At 40.0% G+C, this 22,541-nt stretch overlaps 1 protein-coding gene across 1 annotated transcript in view; it reads left to right on the top strand.

The window, feature by feature from the left end:
* Positions 1 to 22,541, top strand: part of pcca (propionyl-CoA carboxylase subunit alpha) — a 354,157-nt gene that overhangs the window by 217,284 nt on the left and 114,332 nt on the right. The window contains exon 19 of the mRNA XM_078402214.1: positions 18,955 to 19,057. Within this exon, the coding sequence (XP_078258340.1) occupies positions 18,955 to 19,057 (103 nt within the window). The remainder of the gene's footprint in view (positions 1 to 18,954; positions 19,058 to 22,541) is intronic.

Raw genomic sequence — 22,541 nt, 5'->3', positions numbered from 1 at the left:
TGTTTCTTGCACTACTTAGCATATTTGGCTACCTACATTGTAGCTTTGCTAGGCTGTGACATGATTTTAAGATATGCCTGTTGCCTATGACCAGCTCCCAATATTCCTCACTAGACCTGAGTTTGCGCCCTAGATTAAGGGATATCCTGGTGAACTCTTGCAGCAATGTCCTGCGACTAGGTACATGTTCTGGTGGTGCAGTATTTCTGGTGACATCAGTTTTGCAGACTTTTCCTCATACCTCTGCATTTCCACCTATCTCCACATCATGATTACTGTTTTATTGCCAGCCATGGCTCTATGCATAACATTCATGCCCCTGAGACTGTAAGTTGTGGATAGAAGTTCCACTCCCTGAGTGTCAGCTTAAGCAATCTATACTAATACTCCAGGCCAATACTGAAGGAATGTCACATCGTCAGATGCGCTGTCCCTTGCATGAAGTATTAAACAGAGGCACAGTCTTCTCTCTCAGGTCGACCCAAAAGGCTCCAAGTTATTTTAAAGAAGAGGAGTGGAAATCGTCTTTGATTCGTGGACAATATTCATCAATGAATGTCACTAAAGCAGGTTACCATGCCATAATTATGTTGACGTGTCTGGGAGCTTGCTGTGCATACAGTGCAGCAGTGACTTTACCTTTGAAGTGTTTCACAAGCTGTAAGAAGCTTTGTCTTGCTGTGAAAAGGATATGAAATATATTGTAAAATTGACTTTCTCCGAGTGCAGCTAACTTTCAAATTTTGTGCTTTATGCCTGATGGAAATATGAATGCCACCTTGTTGTTCATCCTGTTGTTGCTGCTGCTCTGTAGCAATGTTGAAATGACACATGCCTTTCAGAAAAGATCTTTGAAGATTAAAATAACAGATTATGCAGTTGCTGAGGAGAGATTTATTTTAGTAAGATCAGAGTTGTGCATTTCCCCAGGAAGCAACATAGTGACCTGGGATTTCTCAGCATTTACAGGTTGGTAAAAATGTCCACAGCACACATTTGCTGATTAAAAACAAACATTGTATTGTACTCGTTTCCTTTAGTTTATAGCCAAACATTAAATGAAAGTATTTGTCAAAGAGTAACATAAGCAGTTGAAGGAAAAAACTAATTAGGGAAGCGAAAGGCAATTCCAAAGGAAACCAACCACGGTATTTATATTTATCTTCCTTATACCAGCAAGAATTATTAAATAATCTGTTAATACATTATAAAAAGACTTTTTAAAACTGTCTTTACTTTGAAGCAGCCCATGAAACCTGTATTCTCACATTTTTTTAAATTGTTAAATTAGCTGTCGGAGAAACTTTATGAAGTCCCCACAAGAAGGTCAGAGATTACATGCTGTCCAACGTCTTAAACATTTCTGCTGTTGCAAATTATTCGCAAGATCATTAGGGGCCTCATTTTGATTCCTGTCCGAGCTATGTGAAATGTGTTAGTGAAATTGTCCAGTCAGAAGCCAATTCAGTCACAAAGAAATGTGAGATTTTTTTTCCTTCCTCTCCTCTTCTCCCTGATTTTTATTTTATTCCTCTCCTGCCATGTTCATTCTGCTCTCATCCATTCTCCAATCCCCTGTTCAATCACGTCTCATCCCTTCACCGATCTCTCTCTCTCTCTCTCTCTCTCTCTCTCTCTCTCTCTCTCTCTCTCTCTCTCTCTCTCTCTCTCTCTCTCTCTCTCTCTCTCTCTCTCTCTCTCTCTCTCTCTCTCTCTCTCTCTCTCTCTCTCTCTCTCTCTCTCTCTCTCTCTCTCTCTCTCTCTCTCTCTCTCTCTCTCTCTGTCCCTCCCTCCCTCTCTCCCTCTCTCCATCTCTCCCTCTCTCCCTCTCTCCCTCTCTCTCTCCCTCCCTCTCTCTCCCTCCCTCTCTCTCTCCCTCTCCCTCCCTCTCTCTCCCTCCCCCCTCCCCCTCCCCCCCCCCCCCCTCTCTCTCTCTCTCTCTCTCTCCAAGTGAAGAATGTTAAATTCACAACGCTTTCTATATTTTGCCGGACTGAAACTAGGTAAGGATATAAAGCAAATCTGATGACTATCAGCGTTTAACAGGACGATTGGATAAAACATGACTAAAAAGCAATTAAACAATCTGCTGGAGGAACTCAACTGGCCAGGCAGCATCTGTGGAAGGAAATGGACGGACCATGTTTCAGGTGGAGACCCCTCTCCAGTCTGAAGAAGGGTCTCAACATAAAACGTCATCTGTGCATTTCCCTCCAGAGATGCTGCCTGACCTGTTGAGTTTCTCCTGCAATGTGTTCTTTTATTCAAGATTCCAGCATCCGCAGTTGCTTGTGTCTACTTTAAAGCAGTGTATACCCAATGCGAGCTATTATCATCGTCTCTACTTCGTGTTGCATTTCAGTAAGGCTGGTAAACTTGATCTTCTCCAGAATAATAAAAGGTTATTATGTTTGGAATGAAAAATCCTACAGATGCTGGAAATGTGCAACAACAACATATGCAGGGAATGCTCAGTGGGTTAGACAGCATCAATGGATAAAGACATGTTTATGTGTCACACATCTTATCATAAACCTTTTATTTTGATCATTCCTTCACAATTTCCTTTCCCCTGCACCTTAAGCCCTGGAAATTGTTGCATGATGCATTGTTGCATGGTTTGCCAAAAAGCATCTCATCATGAAGCTGTTGCTGCAAAGAAACTCTTCTTTGACCAGGCAACTATGATACATGGTACTTTGTGGCACCAAAGATGACTGAGGTAGCTAGATCATCATCGGCAGGTGGTATGTGGAGAGTGGCTCCTGTAGGAGCTTAATAGCATGGCAAAAGCTATGTGGGTTGATGTGGGTTTTTCACAACCAGGCCAGAAAATGGTTGCAATTGTGCACAGCTCCATGGGTTAAAAAAATGAATTTCAGACCCACAGCCTGAAGTCCTTCCGAAGGAAGACAGTGCTATGCCATTGAATATTTACAGTTTTAATGGAATGTCTTTGACCTGAAACATGAGAGCTGCTTCTCTTTCCAACCAACTGAGTTTTCCAGTATTTTATCTTTTAATGATTACAATTTTTCCCCATCTTTGGTTGTTTAATGACTTACTCACCCATTCCTCCTCTCCCGAGATGCTGCCTGACCCGCTGAGTTACTCCAGCATTTTGAGTCTACCTTCGATTTATACCAGCATCCGCAGGTTTTTTTTCCTACACTTTGTGAAATTAGCATCATCTCTTCCTTTTCACTGACATCAGGCAATATTCCATGGGGTATTCTTTTGAAAGAATGGTTTACATTTAATATCTGTTAATACATTGATATTATCTTATTTCTGTTGAACTTTGATTAATGTTACACTGTCTTACAGTCTCCTCTTATATTTCTTGGAGAACTGTACCTTAACTATGGCTTGCATAGATACGTAGATAGATACATAGAAAATAGGTATCGGAGTAGGCCATTTGGCCCTTCGAGCCAGCAAGGGCTCAATGTGATTCAATGTGATCATGGCTGATCATCCACAATCAGTACCTGCCTTCTCCTCTTATCCCTTGATTCCGTTAGCCCAAAGTGCTCTATCTAACTCTTTTGAATGCATCCAGTGAATCGGCCTCCACTGCCTTCTGAGGCAGAGAATTCCACAATTCACAACTCTCTGGGCGAAAACGTTTTTCCTTATCTCAGTTCTAAATGGCCTACCCCTTATTCGTAAACTGTGGCCCCTAGTTCTGGACTCCCCCAACATTGGGAATGTTTCCTGCATCTAGCGTGTCCAATCCCTTAATAATTAAGATATCATGCTGCACGCACCTCATCATTCCCAAGTTCGGTATTGATCCAACCATCTTCAGTAACCTTCATTTAACATAAGGTAAAAAGTAGACAAATTTGCTGATTATTGCACCATGTTTAATTTCATTTGCAACTCCTCAGCAGATGACATAGCTCTCCCCTGCATGCAGCAAAATATAGACCATATTCAGGCATGGGCTAATAAACGGCAAGTAATATTTATACCACAGAAGAGCCATACAATGACCGTCTCCAACAGGAAGGATTTTTACCACCTATGCTTGATGAATAAAATCATTACTGCGATGCTCAAACCCTCCACCATCCACATTCTGGGAGTCACCATTGACCTGCTAGACGAGCTATGAAAATAATGTGGCTATGAGAGCAGATCAGAGATTTGGTATCCTGTTTTGAATAACTCACCTCAGCACTTTTCCACCATCTACAAGGCTCTGTTTGGTAGTGTGATGGAATACACCCCATTTGCAGTTCATGCAACACCCATGAAGCTCAATGCTCAAAGATCAAAGCTTTATTTTAAAGCTTTGATCTTTGAGCATTGAGCTTCATGAGTGTTGCAACTCAAGAATCTATCTATCTCTATTTTAATAGATAGATTCTTGAGTAGTATGGGCGCCAGGAGCTCTGGGGAGAAGGCAGGAGAATGGGGTTAGGAGGGAGAGATAGATCAGCCTTGATTGAATGGTGAAGTAGATTTGATGGGCCGAATGGCCTAATTCTACTTCTATCACTTATGACCTTAATCCATTTCAATTTGTTTAATTGGTAACCAGTCTATCACCCTAAATATTCATTATTTTCCCCATCGGTACATAATACTATTTATAAAATCTGCTGTTTTCTCTTATCCCGATTACTCGGACAGTACCTAACAAGAGGAAAAGCAAGTAGATGGTAACACCACCACCTAAAGGTTCGCCCCAACACAACATAATTTTGTTTAAAATATATCGTAATCCTTCATCTATGGATCTAACTCATGGAACCCCTTCCCTAATAGCCTGCGATAGCACTGTCTAAAGTAGGACAGCAGCTGTTCAAGAAAATGACTCCACCACAATCTTAAGGGCAGTTGGGGAAGAATAAATGCAGTTCCTCCCAGTTTCCCAGATCGTCCAAAAATGAATTAAAAATGGTTTTGGTAAAGTTTACACTGATACATTGATTGTTCTCTTTATTCTTGTCTAGCACAAAGAGATTTGATAGAGGTGCTCAAAATTATAAGGCAGATTGATAAAATTGTGTTGAAATGGATTTGAGCAGGGAGGGTCAACGATATGTTGACAATTAACCAAAACCTGCTGATAATGAAGAAACATTTTTGTTTGTGGTGAAATGCTGTTGGAAGGAGCGGTGAAATCTGGTTTGGAATAGGATAAATGAGGAAGGGAAGACTTTGCAGGGCTTTGAGTGAAAAACACCACAGTGGGTGCAATTGGATAGCTCTTTAAAACAGCTGGCACAGGAACAATGGACCGAATGGTCTCCTCCTGTGTCCCGTCCAGTTATATATGGCAAGCTAAATGCTGATTTGGAATCTTTTTTGAGATTATCCTTTCTGTGATTCCTGGAATGATTTTGAGACCATCTCCATGCTGCATCAATTTTATTGTGATCTTTCTCTTTGGCTTCAGGACATTTGGCAGCTGTTGCACCCCACTGGCAAAGCCTATTCATACTTTATTTCCATTCACCACGTGCAACGCCGAATTGATTTCTCCCTTATGTCCTCTAACCCTTTCCTATTCATTTTGGATTGTTCAATATGAAACATTTTAATTTTGTATCATGCAGTCATTCAGTCCATAATCACTTTTCTTCGTTGGTCACCGGGGAAACGGTATAACCGAGTTTTCTCTCTGTAATCAAGACTTCATTTCCTGTGTTTAGTGCCAAGTCAGACTTCTCATTCAATTTAATTCCTAAACTGTCTAATCTCTCTTGTGTTATAGGTGATCTTTTCTGACCTAACTTCAGGGGTCTTCACTCGTCTTGAGACTATGTTGAAACTTTAAGCTTCCCGGTGTCATCCATCCCTGATTATTGTGTATTTAAATAGATTATTTTCTTTACATGGTTAAGAGAATCAAGGTAGATTTTAAATTAAAAGTAGAATTTATTATGTTTCTAATGCCCAGGGCAAGTGAATCAAATTTACACTGTTATTTCACAGAATTAATAACATTTCTAAAAGCATAAAAGGAAGGCCCAGTAAAGTTCTGCATTTTTCATTTCAAGAAAACAAAAATATGTAAAATCAGTGGTCCCCTACCTGCCTAGGATCACGATAACACCTTTAATTAGGGAAAGTTTCCCAAGGTCATTTAGAAGGATTTTTTTCAGACAAAGATAATTAGCAATAACATAAGAAAAGCTTTAGAGCATGCGGTCCAAAGCTTGGTTAAAGAAGGAAGTTTTAAGGGTTTAATGAAATGTTAAAATGGAGGGAAATTTAGAGGGGTTTGCAGTGCTTTGGATCTTGGTGACTGATCACACGACCGCTAATAGTGGAGTGAGGGGCATGAGAAACAGGCCAGGAATGGAGGAATATTGGAACTCCAAGGGATTGGGAAGCTGGAGGAGGTGTAAGATCAAAGTTTGAGAAGTTTAAAATCGAAACATTGTCGGATCAAGAGCTAACACAGGATGAGGGGAGGCACATGGAAACATTGAATTCTCCAATATTAGGTAATGCCACCTCCTAACCTCTCTCTTTTTGCTGTGCCCCACCCTGGGACACACCCATTTCTCCCACTATCTCGCCCCTCTTTTCACCCTTGGCCCCTACCAGCTATATCCCTCCCTCTGGTTTTACCTTTCACTCCTCTTCTCTCCTTATCTGATATCTTTTTGTCTCCATTTCATCTCCAGCCCTTTTCACATATTCCATCCATCTGCCAATCACACCTTCCTCACCTGTATCCAGCTATTACTTGCCAGGTTATGGTGGTGGGGGCAGGACATTTTCCTGCTTCCCCCCTCCCTCCCCCCCCCCGTACTACAACCAGTCCGAAACAATAGGCAGATAGTTGACCGAAAAGGTTTGCACAGGCTAGATCTATTTCTGTTACATTGTCAAAGACTTGTGGGGGTACTTGATTGATACATACGAGATCCTGAGGAGTTTTAACAGAGAGGATTGACAATGAAAATTGCTTTCAAGGCAGGGAGCTTTAGTGAGGGAACTCTGGAGCTTAGAATTCTCTGGAACAATGTAAACTGGGGATGAGTCTGGTGAGGAAGCCATTAAACATTGGAGAAGTGCTTATGTGCGGCAATTTCTATTCATAAGACATAGGAGCAGATTTAGGCCATCTGGCCCATTGAGTCTACTCTGCCATTCAATCATGGCTGACCTGTTTTTTCCACTCAATCCCACTCTTCTGCCATTTCCCCATAACCCTTGACACCCTTACTAACCAAGAATCTGTAATCTCTGCCTTAAAAATACTTGATGACTTGGCTTCCACAGTCGTCTGTCTCAATGAATTCCACAGATTCACCACCCTATGACTAAAGAAATTTCTCCTCATCTCCTTTCTAAAGCGTCCTTTTATTCTGAGGCTATGCCCTCTGGTCTTATAAATGTTCTGCTTTCTGTAATAAAAGGGAGAGATTGAGGTACTGTCGAAAATGTAGAACTATTCATAAGATCATATGAACTAAAGCACATTTCTATTTAAAATTATTAAGCAGCTTTAATTGGGTACACATTGTGAAGATGTGTCCCTGTTGTGGTTGAGCAAAACCAGTAAATATAGCAGAGAGGCTAATAAATACAATAAGATTCAAGAGCAACGTCTTTCTACAAGAATGGGAAGAATGTGGAACTCTCTCCCGCGAGGTGAGTTTGAGCTGAAAGCAAAGAAAAAATGGATTTAAGGGGAAACTGGATAGTGTGAAGACCAAAAGGGTGCAGAAGGAAATTTAGACTGAATAACCTGTTTTTACATCAGAATACTAAGTAATTGCACGTCACCGAGAAAGAATCTTTAAAGGGGGTTAGGAAAATAATTGCAAAATAAATTAGTTGCTAGATCTTTATCTTTACTAACTACTTTATCAATTCTTGGTTTTAAAAGACGTGTTAAAATTGAGGGTATCATTTGGTGCATTCTTTTCCTTTTGTGTCAGATGTCTACTCGGAGTTTTCAAGTGGTGCTATAAATGTTGGGAACGCTCAGCAGATCATGCAGCAGCCAGGGAGAAAGAGGCTGGTTCTACTTGGTGAACTTCCATCATGTTGTCCGACAAACAGAGCATTTCCAGCATTCTCTATCTTCATTTTGGATTTCCAACATCTGTTGCATTTTGCTTTGCAAATTATTAAATGTGATTTATTACAGAGTGGAAGACTCGTAATTAGAAGAACAACTAAACGATAGACCAAGGAGTTTGAATGTTTTCACAAATGATTACTGGCCAACATTATGGCCCACCAGAATCTTGCTTGTGTTTGGCCCATATCCCTTTAAACCAATTATATAAAAGTACCTGTGTAAACCTTCTTAAACATTGTCACAGTACCTGCCTGAAAGTTGAAACCACAGCGCACACATGTCACTTGGCATTCATCAGCAATTGGCAAGGTCTCGTGACCAGTCCTGGCATGACCTCCTTTGTTTTACAGATGATTTACTGTAGAGACCCATGGGCATTTATTTTGGCCGTGTACCTTTTTGCAGTGGAGATTGTTCTCACCCCACCACCCACTCCAAAAAAGGAAAATGGAAGATAAAACTACAATTCCAATAGCAGGGAAACATTGTAAGATTTTATAGTAGGTTATCTTGGAAGATGTAGGAATTTAGTTTCATTTAGGTTATTGTCACGTGTACAGTGTAAAGCATTTGTTGCGTGAAAAACTTTTGTTGCGTGCTAACCAGTTAGCAGAAAGGCAATACATGATTACAGTCGAGGGTGCAGATACATGATAAAGGGAATAATGCGACTAACGTTTAGTATATGATAAAGCCAGTAGAGTTTGATCAAAGATAGTCCCAGAGTCGCCAATGAGATAGCTTCAGGTGCCAGGAGTCGGAGAATGGACCATTCTGAGAGGAGATTAAGAAGAGCATAGTTAAAGTAAGAAATGTTGCTGTTGGAATAGAGATTGAAAAGAGCGGAGTGATTCAGTGTCAATCTTGTGGACTACATTATCCTGGATGATGACAGATTGCTTAAGAGATGTTGTCACTGCACTCATCCACGCAAATGGAGAATTTTACATAATATTCCAGGCTTGTACCTTGGAGATGTGAAAAGGCTCTGAATGTTGCCACAGGATCCCCAACCTCTGACATGCTCTTGATGTTCGGGTGTTTATTTGGCTGGTCCAGTTGTGTTTCTGGTGAATGGTGATCTCCAGTATATTGATGGTGGAGAAGTTGATGATGGCAATGTCGTTGAGCTCTTCCAGCTCTTTGTGAAGTGCAGAAGAAGTCGATGTGGGATACTCATAAAGGAATGTGATTAGATTCACTCTTCTTGGAGATGGCACGACAATTGCTTGGCACTTAACAACTGTAAGGCAATGTTTTCTTCATTGTGACCATTCATGTGTGAATTCCAGCGATAATTATTTTTAACTTTGGGTGATACACATGATGAAGTTATAACTACCTTTTAGGAATACATTAAGCTTTGAAAACTGTGACTGTCAATGCCCACATTTCAAAAACATCGGCATCTGCTGCAACACTGCCATGTTATATGTATGAAGGAACTACAGATGCTGATTTAAACCGAAGATAGACACAAAATGCTGGAGTAACTCAGTGGGTCAGGCAGCATCACTGGACAGAAGGAATGGCTGACGTTTCAGGTCGAGACCCTTTTTCAGACTGCTATGTTATACATTGTTCTGTGCTTCATATATTTTTCTTTGTAGGTTTCTTTCCCTCCTTCCTACAATGCTGTTTTAAAATTTGCTTGTAAATATCAGGAATAGAAGTTGGTTGGCTTGTTATCTGATTCCCCTTATCAAAGTCTACAGATTCATAATAGAAAACATTCTATCACAACTTGGTTTGGCAACAGCTCTGAGCAAGACCTCCTGAAATTGCAGAGAGTTGTGGGTGTAGCCCAGTTTAATGCACAAATCAGCTTACCATTCATCTAAACTTCACAAAGTGCTGGAGGAAGTGGGTGGGCCAGGCGGTATCTGTGGAGGGAATGGACAGATGGCATTTTGGGTCAGGACCCATTTTCAGTCTAATGGATTTGGGGGGGTGGGGGGAGAAAGATGGAAAAGAGAGGTGGGGGTGGGGCAAAGCCTGGCAAGTGATGGATATAAACAGGTGGGGGAGGGGTTGATTGGCAGGTGGGTGGAATAAGTGGCAAAGTCTGGAGATGCAAAGGAGACAAAAGGGCATCAGGTAACGAGAAAAGTGGAGGAGTAAAATTTAAAGCCAAAGGTCGGTATGGGAAGGGGAATGGTTAGCAACTGGGACATCCATCAGGCCTTGGCGGACATACTGACCTTTCTGTCCAAGGCCTCCTCTATTGCCAGAGTGAGACCACAAGCAAACGTTCCTTTTTATCCCCCTCTCTTCCTACCCCATTCTCTTCCACCCATATCTTCCCACAGATTCTACATTTCACTCCTCTTCTCTCCTCATGTCCTCTTTTTACCTCCGACCTTTGTCACTCCACTTTGTATTTTGCTCAAGATTTCAACATTTGTAATTCCTTGCGTCTCCATTTATTCTTCAAATTGCCTCCGGAAAGCAGCCAAAATTATCAAGACTCATTTCCGCCCCATGTATTCACTCTTCCTGTATAGGGCAGAAGATACAAACCGTTGAAAGCATATACAACCAGATTCAGGTACGGACTACTAAACAGTCTTTTAATAAGCAAAGGGTGTAGTTCCAATCGCCCAACCTATCTCATTGCGGCCCCTGTAATTTGTTTCTTCGTACTTTCTCTGTAGCTGTAATGCTGTAACGCTATAACAAATATTCTGCACTCTGGTATTTTTCTTTTTGTACTACCCGTTGTACTTGTGTAAGGTAGACTTGTGCATGGCCTGATTGTATTCATGAATAGTATGATTTGACTGGATAGCACATAAACAACAGGTTTCACACTGTATCTTGGTTCACATGGCAATAATAAGCCAATACCAATACAACCGGTAACCCTGGCAATTTATAATGGGATCTTTATTTAATGAGGCATATGTACAAATCTGGCATGTATCTTACTGAATAATTAATTAACCTTCTAATAACCAGAACAAGGGGCCACAGTTTAAGAATAAGGGGTAGGCCATTTAGAACGGAGATGAGGAAGAACTTTTTCAGTCAGAGGGTGGTGAAGGTGTGGAATTCTCTGCCTCAGAAGGCAGTGGAGGCCAGTTCGTTGGATGCTTTCAAGAGAGAGCTGGATAGAGCTCTTAAGGATAGCGGAGTGAGGGGGTATGGGGAGAAGGCAGGAACAGGGTACTGATTGAGAGTGAGCAGCCATGATCGCATTGAATGGCGGTGCTGGCTCGAAGGGCTGAATGGCCTACTCCTGCACCTATTGTCTATTGTCTATTGTCTATTGGTCACAAGTTCTCCATTTTAAAAATAGTCATTATTTCTAAACAATATTTAATTGAAATATATATATATATATACAGCTAAAATATATTCAAGTATTAGAAGAATGTGCCTGTGATGCAGAATATTACATCACATACAAATACAGTTCAAAAATGAGTGCTTTAAATTTTTATATGGTGGAGAAATGTTAATTTAGTGTTAACAACTGTAATACGTAAGATTCTGTTTTACAGCTTGATCCATATGTGGGTTTATGACTGAGTGTATCAACACATCACATCAAGTCCAAGAAACTCAGTGTTGTTGAGTTACATTGGTCATAAACCCCCATATAGTTATTATACATCAAACCTAAATATAATGTTTCTTTATCCCCAAACCAGAAAGCATTTAATTATCTAATTATGTTTTAAGCAAGCTCTCACGTCTTAATTTATAGTGCCATGTTTATTTTAAAATGTTATTGGAAATTCCAACTTAAGTAGGTGTTTACATGGTGGCTATTTTATACTCTATTAACCATTAAATAAATCTAGCTGTTTTAAATAGATGAAAGATAAATGAACTGCTTTAAACTTGTACATCATTCTAATGGATGTAGACAAAAGTGTACCCTTATCAAGAGATTTTCTTCTCACTTTGACAGTGACCCTGCATGAGTTTTCTTTATGATTTATATGGGATGTACTAGTTTGAAAATATGTTTTCCTGCTTTGAAATAATGCTTAGTTCCAAATCTGATGAGGAATGTGAAATAAAGAACAATTACATTTTAATCCTGTAACTAAACATGCACGTCTTAGTAATAGCTTTCTGTGGCAACTATATGAGGATGTAATAATCTGTATTTTTACAATGCTGGAAAAGAACAATGCAGATACTATGTCCTTTCATTCCCGTTTTTTGATGATGATCTGTCAGAGCGATATGTATCATCAAGAATCCCCTTCTTGCAGCAACTGTCAAGCAAGAGGTACAGAAGCCTGAAGTCCCACACCTACAGTTCAGGAACAACTACATTTCTACAACTATTAGGTTCCTGAACTGACCCACACTGCCCTAATTCCACCTCATGCACTACCATGAATTTGTTTCCTGTTTTTGCAAGATACATGCCAGATTTGTACATGTGCCATAGAAAACAATCTTCCCCTTGTAAATGGGCAGAGTTACAGATTTTATTGGTATGTAATTATGTTTTGCACTAATTTCTTGTTTATTTGCAGTCCTTTTCTTCTCACCTGTGTGATTTATGTACGTCTTTTTTCTTTGTCTGAGTCCATGTGTCTATGATGCTGCTGCAAGCAAGATTTTTATTAAACCTGTACATTATCAGAATTGTGTGTATGACAATAACCTTTATTCGAGTTGAGGCACTGAGTTAGTTGGTAAAACAGACTGGAGATTATTTGAGCCAGATTGAATGGTCTCTTCACTCATCCACCCTTTGACTTCCGTGTTGACATTGAGGTGAAGTAGTAAGGAATGTGTCAGAGGTCAGGTGCTGGCAGCCGGCCCTTCCACTCTGCCACAGGACAACACTGACTGCAGGAGCAGAACTCAGTTGTTCAGACTGAGGACTGCGGGCCATTTGTAACCGCATCTTGGCTTTAACACCAATCATTTATTTGAGTGACATCAGCAATCTAGATAGAAAAGATAAGAAGTTTCTCTTCCCTTTATTTGCAGTATTGCTTATGATTTTATATCAGTTAACTGTAATTTCAATTCATATTAAATATATATTTTAAACTACTTAAAACTATTTCAACTGTTTCTAAATATCTTTGACTATCAGAGACATTTGGAAACCATTGAGAAGACTTACTGACAGTGATGAAAGGCCATCAGAGTGGGCTGGGTGCTGATTGTTGGGCTCCACCACCTGAAGCCTTGTCACCACAGTGGTGCAGCTTACAGCGCCAGAGACCCAGGTTCGATCCTGACTACGGGTCCTATCTGTACAGAGTTTTCATGTTCTCACCGTTACCTCGAGGGTTTTCCCCGGGTGCTCAGTTTCCTCCCACACTCCAAAGATGTTCAGGTTTGTAGGTTAATTGGCTTCGGTAAAAATTAACTGCAAGGTATCTGTGAGGCCATGAAGTAGTTGGAGGGTGGCAGCAGTAATGTGGGATCTGGGTCATGGTTTACCTTAATGTAGCAGAAAGTTACTGCATGCCCAATTTTGTTTGGTGCCCTTCCAGTGAAACACCTCGGGGCTTTTTTATGTTATGTTAATGGCGCTCTATAAATTTGAGTTCTGTTGTTCTTCTTGGACTACTTGTTGTGTTGGTTGGGTTGGTGCACAATTGGAATTTGATTCTGCACAAGGAATTGAATGAAACAATGACTGATTCTGAAGTCTGAACAAGTAAGCTGGTGAACCTGCACTGCAATAATTTGGAGTTTGTGAATGGAAGTTAATAAATTTGATTTTTTTATGTGTGTTAACATATAGAAGGCACTTTTGGGATGAAGTGTTGCATTGTAGGCCTTTAGTTTGTTGTACATGGAGAAGACTTTCTGTGTTTGTTCAAAATGCAGAATGAACAGAAAATAAATCCTCTGCATTGTTTTAGTTGGAACAGATTCATGCTATTTAAAATTCCTTTAATCCTGACCTTCCTTTTATGTATGATTATACTTGAGGTTTTATTGTAATTTTTACATATTTTGTTCTTAGGCTCCAGCGGTAAAGTTCATAAATAGTTTTTTGTCAGCAAGTCTTAATACTTGTAACACTTCAAGAATTTATTCATTTACCTATCTGGGGACCACAGAGAATAAAGACCAATTATTAACAAAATCTAACATTTCATTCAAATTGCTGCCACTTTATCCCATGTGTTTTAAGTGGGCCATCTGTCCAAACATCTCTTCATTTTTTTTCTGATCATTTCCTTGACTTATTCATGAACCATGGGAGGGCTGCTTTGTAGTCTCTATGTAGCTGTGCTTGTCTACCTCCACTGAATACTTCTATGTGCTTGCATAACATATCTTTCATGGTCTTGCAAATTCTCTGAAATCATTTCAGATGAATGACCGACTTCTCCAGTGTGCAAGAACTGACCTCAGCTTCCAAAAAAAAATTGGCTACATTATTCTTGATTTTTGTGACTCCCTGCTGTGGAAGTTATGACTAAGGGTTTCTTAATGATCCTTGCTCTGAATAGTAAAGCTGTTTAAAATCAGAATTTACTCCTAATTTGTCCGTTTTTAGTTCCAAGGATATATTTACTTAAAAATGTTGGCAAATGCTAAAACGTTGCATCAAAATTAATAACCCGGATAGTTAATTTAAAATAATCATTCTGACTTCACCTCTTTTAAGAATAAAGTGTAGCTAAATAAAACATCAGTAAACAAAATTATTTCTTTTACTCTGGTCCTCCAGATTTTCCTATAGCAGTTCCCCAGTTGCATGTGTGCAAATTATCACGAGGCATTGAAGCATGGAAACAACATGTTAATAAAAATTAGGTGCAGTAAACTGTGATTTTTATAATATTTGCTGCCTTATTGGATGTCTGGGCTGAGAAGTTGAAGAGAGGTCATTAAGGGTTGGGTTGGATGAAGTGGGGCAAAGGGTAAGGGCTTTGTGCCAGAATTCTGAAGTATTAAGTCTTGGACCTCGGTGTCATTGAGCTGATTACAGGGAATGTGTCCCCATTGGATGTTGGCAACAACCCTTATGCTTCATGTTTGGGGGCATATATTTACCTGAGGTGGGTGGTAACAGGCAGGCTAGGATGATTAGAATTGTGAGGAGGTATGTGAGATGACGTCAAGCCCTTCAATATCACTGCCTTTGGCTCGCTTTCAAATTTTGTTTGAGAGCTACTGTGAAGTACCTTGAGTCTTGTTTATTTGCTTAAAGATGCCATGTAGTTGCTTGTTGTGGCTTTAGAGTGCAGATGAAATAATGATTTATTAGAATTAGATATTGCATTTTCCAGATGGGTAAGGAATTTTTGCTTGGTTAACATTTCAACTAAATTCACTAGTGCACGGTGGGGTGTAGCTTTAACAAGCAGAGCTTAAGTTTGGGCAATTCCAACCTGGACAGATCATGTCAGCGCCCAAAAAATTACTGTGTTTGTTGTGACACCAATCTATTGTGTTTTGGATAGACAAAATTGCAATCTTGAATTTTCTTTTTAAAAAACCGACAGCTAAATTGAGGGATTAATACCATCTGAACGATCAGTTTCACAAATGATAATAGTTATGTAAACGCTTTAGAATTCTAACCTTTATCATGCATTTTTTCCTGAATAACATAATCTTAAAATTGTGCCAGCTTCTAAATAAAAGGAATCTAACTAAATCTTGTTAAGGAAAGCGCACACAACAAAATCAAGTCATTGATTACTTGTTTTAATTGTTTTTATAATTACATTGCATTTTGGGAAAGTGTAATGTTCTATCTTACATAATCTTGTTGCTTTAAATATCCTGGTTCCATATATTGCTGTTAAATTTACTTCCCTGTGGGCACATTTCTACAAGAAACAGGCTGGTGCAAAAAACTAATCACACTATTAAAGTAAAAGCTGGTGATTGTGCAAATCAAACACTTAAGGATTGTTTGAGTTCTTAGCTTCATTTATGCATTAATATTGTGCAAAGATTATCAGCACCAGCATTAAAACAGCACTCTAATTAAAAATGTATTTGTATGAGCAACTCTTGTTAGCCAAGAGCATCGAGAGTCAAAATGGAATGGAACAAAACTGGGGAAATGGAATTGAGGTATAGATCAACCATAATTTAATTGACAGGCTTGAGACTGCTCTCTTCCCGATCTTACATTTCACACTAATTATATAGCATGGTGCGATGTTGAAGAATAATTGTGGATTTAAATTGCATTACTACTGGCAATCTCATAATAATCCGAGGATGATCAATGGTTCTGTGGCTGCATAAGAAGAATACCAACGCTGTTAATCTTGTGCAGGGATCGTGATAAATTAATAACCCCAGAGCAAGGTTTATAACACTATAGGTTGATACGTATTATATCTTTACTGGTTTTGATCTTACTAATAACAGAAATGGTATTGTCGTTCCATTATCGTTTCCATGCCTAAAAATTCTGTGGCATAACTGCATTTTCAGTGTTAGGCCTTTGAAAACTATTTCCCTTCACAAGTGAAACACAATAATCTTGCTTTCCAGGTCATTTCGCAGGAAATCTGGCCTGACACTTCCTGATGTGAGCCAATCCCTCAACCCCCAACCCACGTTCTGCATCATAAAATGTGGAATATGGAACAGTGCAGCATAGGAATTGGCCCTTTGACCAACCCTGTCTATGCCGACAAGACCGATCTAAAGTACCCATCACCCTGCATATGGTCTGCGTCCATCTATTCCCTCACTGTTCTTGTAGCTATCGAAATGACTTTTAAGCATTGCTATTGTACCTGCTTTTGCTGTCTTCTTGGTTGTGCATTCTGGACACCTACCACTCTCTGCAGAAAACAAACTTGCCTCACACATCTCCTTCACACTGGCCTCTAATATTTGACATTTTCATCCTGGGAAAAAGAATCTGACTGACTATCTTATCTATGCTGCTTGTAATTTTATAAACTTCTGTCAGGTCTCCCCTCAGCATCTGCTGCTCCAGAAAATGTCATGTTTATCTAATCTTCTTTAAGATAAAATTCTCCAATCCAGGCAACATCCCAGAGAACCCCCTCTCCTACTTTCCAAAACTTCCACATTCTTCCTATAGTGTTGCAACCAGACCTGCACACTATAGTGCATATGTGGCCCATCCAAGGGTTTACACAGTGCAAAATGATTTGCCATCTTTTAGATTTAATGCTCCACTCTATGACGGCAAGCATGCTCTGCTCTGCCTTTACCAGTCTATCCACTTATGTCACCACTTTCAGGAAGTTATGGACTATATGAGATCAAATATGAGAGCATTGTGGGGAACTTGTTGTCATTAGGTGTTGCCTATGATATGTACTCTTTGGATAATGGCCGTAAGATCTCACCACTGAGTGCTGAGTACGAGTTATTTTCTTACCTACATCACTGGGTCTACTCTCACTTAACCCACTGTCTGATACTAACACATCTTTCTTCCCACCCCTCCCACAACAGACCACCTGAGCCTCTGCACCATCTCCACAACTGCCAATTAACTCTTGACTCTCCCTTAGCTCTCAATCGGCTCTCCCTTCAATTGTACCTCAATTAGTTTAGTCTAGTTTAGTTTAGAGATCCGCGCCGACCAGCGATCCCCGCATATTAACACTACCTACACACACTAGGGACAGTTTTCATTTATACAAAGCCAATTAACCTACAAACCTATATGTCTTTGGAGTGTGGGAGGAAACTGAAGATCTCGGAGAAAACCCACGTGGTCGAGGGGAGATCGTGCAAACTCCGCACAGACAGTACCCGTAAGCCGGGATCGAACCCGGGACTCTGGCGCTGAAAGCGCTGTAAGACAGCAACTCTACCGCTGTGTCACCGTGCCGCCCAATTTCCTCAACCTCAATCTGATGTTTTCTGATGCTCTACTAATTCACAATTCCTAGCACCTGGCCCACCCCCCAACCAACTCTTGGTGTCACAACAATGAAATGCCGGGCTTTGGCGAGCCTTACTCCTGCCATAGTTTCAATCGTTGGGAATGGAGAACTGTGCAGTACATGTTCACTGTTTAAAGTGCAATGCCTGAAAGGCATCAGTTAGTGCACTAGAAATTCTGGGCAATTTTGTTTCATGAATTTGTTAGATGAATATCTACTCAGTGAGCAGGGTAACTGAGGAACTCACTCCCACAGAAAAGCAGATATGGGTTTAGAACAAACGGGATAAACATATAAGAGGGGAATAGTGGAGTGATGAAATGGAAGTACTTGATGTGGAGCAGAAACATCAGTGCTGAGCAGGGGGGGGGGGGGCAAAGTGGCCCATCTCTCTGTTGTAAATTCTGGGAGATTTATTTTGCTTTCAAATGTCAATGACTTCCAGAAAAAAAAGATTCCCTTAAAATGCTGATGCTTGCTGTTGTAGAGTAGAAAAATGAAATAGACGATTGATCAAACATTTCTTCCATCATTGCATTCTCTGAATATAATGTGAAATTACAGTCTCGTTTTGTGATTCAGAAAGGTTTTCTGTCTTCAAAGAGTTGATTAAAAATGGCATTAACCACTGAGTTTTTATTTATTTGATTAGTTGCCCAAAGTTGATCTGAATGTAGCGAGACAAAAAAATAAGAAGGGATAATAGAGGTAATTGCAGGCTTGAATGTGTAGACATAATGATAAGAATTTTACAAGAACATATTCCAACAATTACACGTGAAGACTTTATTTTATTTTTAACTGAAGTCTTGTTCTCATGGGGAGGGCATGTTTTGTTTTGTAGGCAAGGTTCTTTCAAGTTATCAGGGCTGGTGATGAAAGTGAGACAGTTGGGCAGAAAATGTTTCAAAATATACACAAGATGATCATTTATAAAAAATAAGGCTCAAATCTAAGTGCCACTTAATATTGTAATTCCCTTAATGCATCCCTATGATTTAGTTTTATTGGGCTCATCTTTCTCATCTTCTTAAAATAAAATGTTCTTTGTACTTCTGTCTGCAGGGCTCCTGCTGCTAAACGAGAAGAGAGGAGCTGGGAGCTGTCAGTGCAGCTGGATGATGGGATGCATTCTGTTGCAGTCTCACAAGCAGGTTCATCATACATTGTAAGCTTGAAACAATATCTCTGGCCTTTAAACCCAGCATAAAGTTGCCATCAGTTTTTTTCAAGTGTGCAGTAAGTTAGTAATGCAGTTATGTGATCAAAATACTATATCATGTTTGAGACTAAAGAGTTCTCTGTTGTATATGGTGATTGCATCATGAAATTGTGCCGAGCTTGGCTTCTGAGATTCTGATCTGGTGAATTCAGTGGAACTGAATTTTGGAATGGTTTGATATGCAATGGACACAATGAAGGAAGACTTTCTATCTATGAAGGTTAATGATTTTTACATTGTGGAAATTAATTTTGCTGTTCTCAGTCTCTTCCGAATCTTGCATATGACTGACCATAATTTGCCACTTGTGTCAGCTCCATTATTCAATAGGATATGGAACCCTTATGGTTCAGATCTGGTTATATTGCAGAAGTAGATAGTTTAGGGGCAGGATTTATATCACGATGGTGTCAGGTTTAAGTCTGCATTGATTTCGTTGATTGACTGGACAAAAGTTGAGAAAGCAAATGTTTGGGACCTCTTTTAAGATGAGACTGGCTCACATGGATTTAATTAGCAGGTCATGTTGCCAAGATGTCCATATGCAGCTACAGATTTCTCATTTCAATCACCCATAACCAGAAATACTGCACTTCAAATAGGTTTCTTCAAAGGAGCTTTTAGGGTTCAGATTTTACTGGTGGTTTGATGTTTGACTACTTTTTTTTAACTGAGGAAACCCTTGTGTTTGTTCAACTGTTTTTGCAGAGAAAACATCTTTTCTGTTTGGTTCTTGAAAATCCTCCTGTAATAATAACATCAACCATTGGTTCCCTTTCGATGGTACAGATCCCAGAGCATTACAATGAAGAAGGAGATGTACTGTTGAATCTCATTAACTTGGTCACCATGGACGACTGTGATTTTTGAAATGTTGTGCAGACTTTCTAAACAAGTAATAGGCCGGAAATTTGATCACCAGTTTATAAATCTTTAAATACATTGTTTTTAATTTTACTTGGCTGTTTTCAATCGTGTCATCAATGTGTCCATTCAAGATTCAAGATTCTTAATGTGAGGAAATTTCCCCAAACCACATAATTGCTCTCTGGGTGCAAATGAATATGACATGATCTCCATGGAGAGGGAGCCATGGAAGATTGGTATTTTCATAGTTATGGTTCACTGTGCCAATTTCATCCAAGAGTCAATGGCTAATACTCTAAATTCTGAGTCCAGAGCACAAAATGGGGACACATTCTCTGGATGCCTTATTGAGGGAGGGCTACACTTTCAATGGTGACATCTTTCCGAGGAGACAATAAAGTAAGGCTCCTTTAGGCATTTCTTTGATGAATATAAAATATTCCACAACTCTATAATACTGTCAGCATGCATGGATAGGGCACCACAGAAATGATAAAACATCCCAAGTTCCTTCAAAGGAGTGTTGCCAGGCAAAATGTGACCACAAGCCGCATTACCACAGCCGACTAAAATCTTGGACAAGAAACAGATTTTTGGATATTTTAAAGGAAGAGAAATAAGCAGAGATGTGGAGAGATGTTGTGAAGGAACTTGACACCTCAAATAAAATCTCCGCTTAACTGAAGCCAGGATTCATCCTTCAATCTCTTTAAAACAAACCTGTCCCTTATCACATGCATTGTGCGGGATCATTCTGTGTGTAAATCGATTGACATGCTTACATTACACCGGAGGCTACACTTCAAAAAATACCTAATTAAACCTAAAGCTCGGAGGAATACTAAGATCCTTCCTCTCCTCCGTTAGTGTGGCACACTAGCGCTGGTAGAGCTAATGTCTCACAGAGCCAATGACCCAGGTTCAATCCCGACCTTATCTGCTGTCTGTGTAGAAATTGCATTTTCTCCCTGTGACAACATGGGTTTTCTCTCACATCCCAAAAACATATTGGTTGTAGGTTAATTGGCCACTGTAAAATGCCTTGTGTGGGTTGATAGTAGAATCTGAGGGAATTGATGGGATGTGGGTAGATTAAAATGGGATTTGTGTGGTCATTGGTGGACTCGATGGGTCAGATTTGACTCTAAGACCTCCTCTTCATCCTGTGCCCTCTAAGGCTAGGTATGTGTTGAACTTGGATTTGCATTGATCATAAACTACAGTTTAGAACTTTGTAGTACTTGCCTACTACCCCTTAAGAAATATGTTTAAACCATCTCTTACAACTCAACAGTATGAACATTGAATTTTCCTATTTTAGTTAACTTCTCTCCCTTCTTCCCCAACCCCAACTGCCCCTCTACTTTCCTCCCTCTGGTTTCACAATTCACAACTCTTTAAACCTGTCTCACACCTTCTGTTCTTATATCAGGCCTCTGCTTATCAAATAACCTACATATCAAAAACCCTTCTTGCCTATGTTGACCAATTGCTTGCCATGATTTGTCCTGCCTCTCCCCGTTTCCATCTTTCTTTTCCTCCCATCTACAATTAATCTGAAGAAGGGTCTCGACCCAAAACAGTGTCTATCCATGTTCCCCAGAGATGTTTTCTGACCTGCTTAATTTCTCCAGCACTTTGTGTTCTTTTGTGCATTAATGAACATCTGCAGTTCTTTGTTTCTACATCATAACAAGATCTGCCTTACTTGGATATCATTGACAAATGGCAGGCCAACAAAACCAAGACTTGCTCATGTTGTTGTCAACTCTCTCTGCAAGCTCACACCCATAGTTGTTTCTTCCGGGTTGTACACTGGATGTGCCATCGCATTGCAAGTCTATTGGATGCCCTTGCTGTATTGTCAAAATCTTAGAATTCAAGTGTGTGGCAATTTTTTCACATTTTGTGGGTTAGGCACAAAAGCAACATTGAGTCTTGAAGCTTCTTCAGAGAACCATTATCTTCCACTGGCCAGCCACTCATACCAGCTCTTTGTCACTGCTGTCAGTCCTGGTGCTGTCAGAAAACCACTGCTGCCACCCGGTGGGCCTTCGAGAAACAGTCGGCCTCACTCCACAAACAGCAGCATCCTCAACCAAGGCACCAACTTGTCCAGCATAGAAATGGAAGCAGAATGGGCTGGTGGTTTATGTCAGATGCATCTGTGCTGATTCAGAAGAATTAAGAAGTGATCCCTTTGAAACATACAAGGTTATGAGAGCGATTGACAGGAGACTGCTTGAAGTGTAGGAAACTGTGAAACGTGGGAGCATTGCTTCACTCTAAGGGGTCTGAGATGAAAATATCTTTATTTGGAATATTGAGAGTTTTTGGAATTTTCTATCTCAGAGGGCTGTGGATGCTCAGCTAATGGGTTTATTCAAAATAGATGTGTTTGGACATGAAGACCAGAAGAAATTGGACTCGGTAATTAGACATATTCTTGAATGACTGAATGGTCTCAGAGGGTTGAATGGACTAGTTCTGCTCCCCATGTTGTAAGGGGATGGAGCTGGATTTAAATTTTGGTTTCTTCTCATTCTGTAGTCACAAATATATT

This window comes from Rhinoraja longicauda, chromosome 7, assembly GCF_053455715.1.
Source record: "Rhinoraja longicauda isolate Sanriku21f chromosome 7, sRhiLon1.1, whole genome shotgun sequence".
Taxonomy (NCBI): domain Eukaryota; kingdom Metazoa; phylum Chordata; class Chondrichthyes; order Rajiformes; family Arhynchobatidae; genus Rhinoraja; species Rhinoraja longicauda.
Note: the sequence above shows the minus strand (reverse complement) of the source record. Positions and strands in the feature narration are given on the sequence as shown.